Here is a 4,836-nt window from a genome sequence, read left to right on the forward strand (position 1 = left end):
TACAGGCATGAGCCACCACATCCAGCCTTCCTTTTTTTTTTTTTTCTAAAGGAGAAATCTCAAATAAGGAAAACTTCCAGGCTTTCTCTCTGAAGAGGACAAACTGTTTCAAGGGAGAACAATTCAGATGAGATTGTGTCTGATTTTCTCTTCCTTTCTGATATCCAGTACTTCCTACATGGAGTCCACATACTCTGAGAGGGAGTGGCAAATAATTTCTCCTGTTCAGAGGTGAGGAAGCTGAGGAGGGAAACTTGGGGGGAACTTTTACTCTGATGGGCTATTTGTGGGGGCAGTGACTCTGAGGAAACCCCTGCGAGGCCTTGTTACTTGGGGAAGTTTTTTAGGAATCCCAGAAGCATGGAGCGTTGAAGGGAGCTGGGAGAGGTGCTAGGGCAGTTCTCATTTGCTCATAAGGAAGCTGAGGCTCGGGGAAGGGAATGCCTTGCTGCTAATTGACAGCACCGGGATGGGAGCGCAGCTTTTCCAAGTCTCAGCCTGGGGTTTTTCTGACCACAGCTGACAGGGGAGGGTGATGCTGGTGCGGAAACTGCTGCTGTGAAGTGTCTGACCTGTGGTGGAGGCATCTCTGGGGTGGGAGGCATTAATTCCTGAGAGAAGGAAATGGGGAAAGTGGATGGAATTAGGGGCTATGTCCAGAGGAAAGGGGTCAGGGTCATTGTGCAACCCAACAGGTGGTCTGTGGGGCATCAGCTTATAGGGGATGCTGAGTTTGGAGGGAGTAAGGAGATAGATCTCCAGGTGTGTAGGGGAGGGGTTCTCGCCAAGGTACCCAGGGAATGTGTGCCACCTTCTGGGGTGTGAGAAATTTCCCGATCATTTCTCATCTCTCCAGAGAGAGTTGTCATTTTTAATCTTTCTAAAATCAGAGGAAGGAGGTATGTAAATGAAATCCCAGTAAATCTGTTATCAGACAATGAAAAAGACAAGAACCACCACAACAAAATCAACAGGCGGAATGGCTCGTGGGCTGGCTCTGCGGCTCCAAGTGCAGCGGTTCCTCATTTGCAACTTCAGCTACTCAAGTAACTACTTATTTTGCCATGTTCCTTTCTTAATCAGTGAAAAACCAAGGCCAGCTCATCCTGGGGGAGGTCAGACATTGCAGGAGAAAGAACTTGACAAACACACAAGCCACCTCTTCATTTACTGTAAAATCCTGTTTAATGTGTAACATTTCAGGCAGAGAGAGGCCTTGGGGACCGGAGGCAGAGGCGGCCCTGAGCGACCCCCACTCCAACTTATCTGCCTGCTATTCCCTCCCTGACTCCCTCACCCCAGACACCTCCTCCTTTTCCTTGCGGCCAGCAAGCACTGTTCCTCGTTTACTAGTGCTCACCACCCTCCCTTCTCTACCCACGTGTCCACAGCACCTCCGCCCTCCACTCTGCTTGCCCACATCCCTCCCCACTGATGTGACTCCAGAAACAGGGTATCTGACAGCACAGGGTTAAGATTAGTTTCATAATTGGAGACGCTGTCGGAGCATCCCGTCTCTGGTCCCCAGTGATCCCAGGGAGAGGGAGAGGGAGAGGAAAGGGTGCAGGCAACAAGGGCGGCCCACACCCCCAGTAACCTTGAGCACTGGCATAGGTGGCCTCCAGCTTCCCAGCCCTCCAGCTCCTCAAATGAAAGGCTCTGGGAGGAAGGGAAGTAGCCAGGGAAGGAAGGTTTTGATCGAGTAATCCCCGGCAGGCAGAGGCCTGTGCACCGGTAGGGGAGAAGGAGGAGCTTGCCCAGGGCAGGGGCGGGGGCAGGATGGGAGGTTGCCTGGTATGTGGCATCAGCAGGCCGAGCAGCGGTCGCTCTTCTCAGCCAGCCCGGCCCCGGTGCCAGGGCTGCGCCGCAGTATGTCTTTCAAGGAACCATCCTGTTCGCTCAGCAGCTTGTTGATCTCATTCTGCTTGTATTCAGGTGAGAGGCGGTGGCCGAAGCCCGAGCCCTTGCGGGAGGGCGGATTGGAGCGGCGCTGGGCTCGGCGGGCACAGGCCCGGATGATGAGGTACACCACCTCGGCCACATTGAGGATGATGCAGATGCCGGAGGCGGCTAGCATGAAGACGGTGAAGACGGTTTTCTCGGTGGGGCGGGACACGAAGCAGTCCACTGTGTTGGGGCATGGGTAGACGTCACACTTGACCAGCCGCACCATGGCATAGCCGGGGTAGAGCAGATAAAAGACATACATGAAGACAGCCTCGAACAGCAGCCGGAACACCACGCTGATGACATAGGTCCACCACAGTGTCCCTGAGATGTGGACCTTGTGCCTCTTCACCTCCTCCAGGTGTAGGGGGTCCCCATGGCCCTCAAGCCGCAGCATTTTCTTCTCTATATGTTGCTGGTGAGCCACATGCATGGCTACGAGGAGAGCTGGGGTAGAAACTAGGATGAGCTGCAGGGACCACAGCCGCACATGGGAGATGGGGAAGAACTGGTCATAGCAGACGCTGTTGCAGCCAGGCTGGAGGGTGTTGCAGATGAAGGAAGACTTCTCATCACCCCACACACTCTCTGCAGCCACCACCAGCACCATGATTCTGAAGATGAAGATGACGGAGAGCCATACTCGGCCAATGGCAGTAGAATGCCTGTTCACGCCACTGAGCAAGGTGTACAAACCTGTCCAGTTCATCCTGTCTCATTCACACCTGCAAAACACCAGCCATGAAGTAAGCTGTCAGAAACCTGGGGCGGAAAGCCGGGCACCATAGCACTGCCTGCCCCCCAACTCTTCCAAGAGCCAGTTGCAGGAAAGGAAGGATGGTCATGACTTTCTCTTCACCCCATCTCCCTTGCCATCTCCTCCTCCTCACTCACTTGACTTGACCTCCCTGAGTCCCATCCCCCTTCTTTGCTTTCATCCAACATTCTTTCCTCACCACGCCTTTCTTTGCCAAGCCCATCTTGTTCCCATATCAGCCATCCCCTCTGGCTGTCCCCTAGCTCCTTAACTCCAGACCTGGGGCGAACTCAACAAAGCCCTCTTACCTTGGGGAGCGCCTATCCCTGAGGCCACCCAGACAGGTCCCCTATGGTCTCATGTCTGTGCAGGGGGAGTGGTCCCTGGGCTCCGCGCCTGCGTCCCAATTCATCACCGCCCGGTGCTGGGGAGTCATATGCTGCTTTATACCCAGTGTCTGCACAATGAGACCTTTGTGGGGCTCTGAACAACGCCCTTTAGAATTCAGATCAAACGCCCTGACTTCCGCCCACCCTACACACAGAGCACTTGTGTCCCAGCGCCGGACACCCAGCCTGCACCCACCTGTTCTGTGCCCGCCCGGTCCATCGCCGCACCCGCCCCATAGCCCCACCAGAAGAATAGCCATGGGGGGAGGGAGCTGAAACACAGGCAGGTGCATGTGAAGAGGGGACCCCAGGGGATCGGGAGGCTCTGGGCTGAGTCCCTCCCCCATGGTCCCATCAGAAACTTAAGGTCAGCAGGATTTTCCCTGAGGCTTAGATCCCCTCCAGAATATGGAGAGGAAAGAGAGCTCATATTTGTCAAGTCAGGAACTGTGCTGAGCATTGTTCCATACATTTTTCTTTCGACCCATTTAGCAAGCCTGTTATCCCATTTTCCAGATGAGGAAGCTGAAGCTCAGATAAGTAACTCCTCAAGGTCACACAGTTACAAAGCAGTAGGATAGGTAGGATGAAACAATGTCTCTGAGACAGAAGTCTTTCCACAGCAGGCTCCTTGGGGCTTTGCAGGTAGTGTCTGCAAAAAGCAAAGGCTAGGCGCGGTGGCTCACACCTGTAATCCCAGCACTTTGGGAGGCTGAGGCAGGTGGATCATGAGGTTAGGAGATCGAGACCATCCTGGCTAACAAGGTGAAACCCCGTCTCTACTAAAAATACAAAAAAAATTAGCCAGGCTTGGCGACACGTGCCTCTAGTCCCAGCTACTTGGGTGGCTGAGAGGCAGGAGAATCGCTTGAACCTGGGAGGTGGAGGTTGCAGTGAGCCGAGACTGAGCCACTGCATGCCAGCCTGGGTGGCAGAGCAAGACACTCCTTCTCAAAAAAATAAATAAATAAATAAATAAAAAGCAAAGGTGAATCTGTGAGCACATTCCAACTCCAGTGTCACAGAGCAAACCTTGACCATCTCTTTGAGTTTCAGGAAAGGGAACTCATGCAGGGGTGGTCAGTTGGGCACATGGTGAGCATAAGCCAGAAGGAGAAAGCAAAAGGTCACTGAGCAAACAGATGGTCAGGAATCAGGCTGTGACTCTTACCTACAGTCACATAGCTTTAGGCTTAGGATCCTGGTTCTTCACTTAATGTGACCTTGGGCTAGCTACTGAGCTGCTCCCAGCCTGCTTATTCATCTATAAATGTGGTTAATACCCAGGGTTATTGTGAAGTTCAATGAGACAACCTGCCAAAGTTCTTAGCCCAGCTCCAGGATCATAGCTGGTGACCAAAGGGGTTAAGGATCTTCTCAGGGGCCAGGCACAGTGGCTCGCACCTGTAATCCCAGCACTTTGGGAGGATAAGGCAGGTAGATCACTTCAGGTCAGGAGTTCAAGACCAACGTGGCCAACATGGTGAAATCCCGTCGCTACTAAACATACAAAAAATTAGCCAGGTGTGGTGGCACATGCCTGTAATCCCAGCTACTCAGGAGGCTGAGGTGGCAGAATCACTTGAACCTGGGAGGCGGAGGTTGCAGTGAGCCACGATCGCACTACTGCATTCTAGCCTCGGAGACAGAGCAATTAGCTGGGACCACAGGCATGTGTCACCATGCTTAGTTTTTCTTTCTTTGTTTCTTCCTTTTTTTTTTTTTTTTTGTAGAGATGGAGGG

The 4,836-nt window shown here is 53.0% G+C and overlaps 1 protein-coding gene across 2 annotated transcripts in view; it reads right to left on the reverse strand.

The window, feature by feature from the left end:
* Nucleotides 1-1,162: 1,162 nt before the first annotated feature.
* The window catches only part of GJB1 (gap junction protein beta 1), an 8,663-nt gene continuing 4,989 nt past the window's right edge, over nucleotides 1,163-4,836 (reverse strand). Inside the window, exons 1-2 of one of the 2 annotated variants that reach the window (XM_017516761.2) lie at nucleotides 3,013-3,154; nucleotides 1,163-2,672 (exon numbers count right to left, since the gene is read on the reverse strand). In XM_017516761.2, coding sequence (XP_017372250.1) covers nucleotides 1,805-2,656 — 852 coding nt within the window. In that variant the 5' untranslated portion in view covers nucleotides 2,657-2,672; nucleotides 3,013-3,154 and the 3' untranslated portion in view covers nucleotides 1,163-1,804. Of the gene's footprint in view, nucleotides 2,673-3,012; nucleotides 3,155-4,836 lie in introns of those variants that run through there. The other variant, XM_017516760.2, reaches the window with a different exon arrangement.

The sequence above is a fragment of the Cebus imitator genome, unplaced genomic scaffold, assembly GCF_001604975.1.
Source record: "Cebus imitator isolate Cc_AM_T3 unplaced genomic scaffold, Cebus_imitator-1.0 Scaffold602, whole genome shotgun sequence".
NCBI classification, from domain to species: domain Eukaryota; kingdom Metazoa; phylum Chordata; class Mammalia; order Primates; family Cebidae; genus Cebus; species Cebus imitator.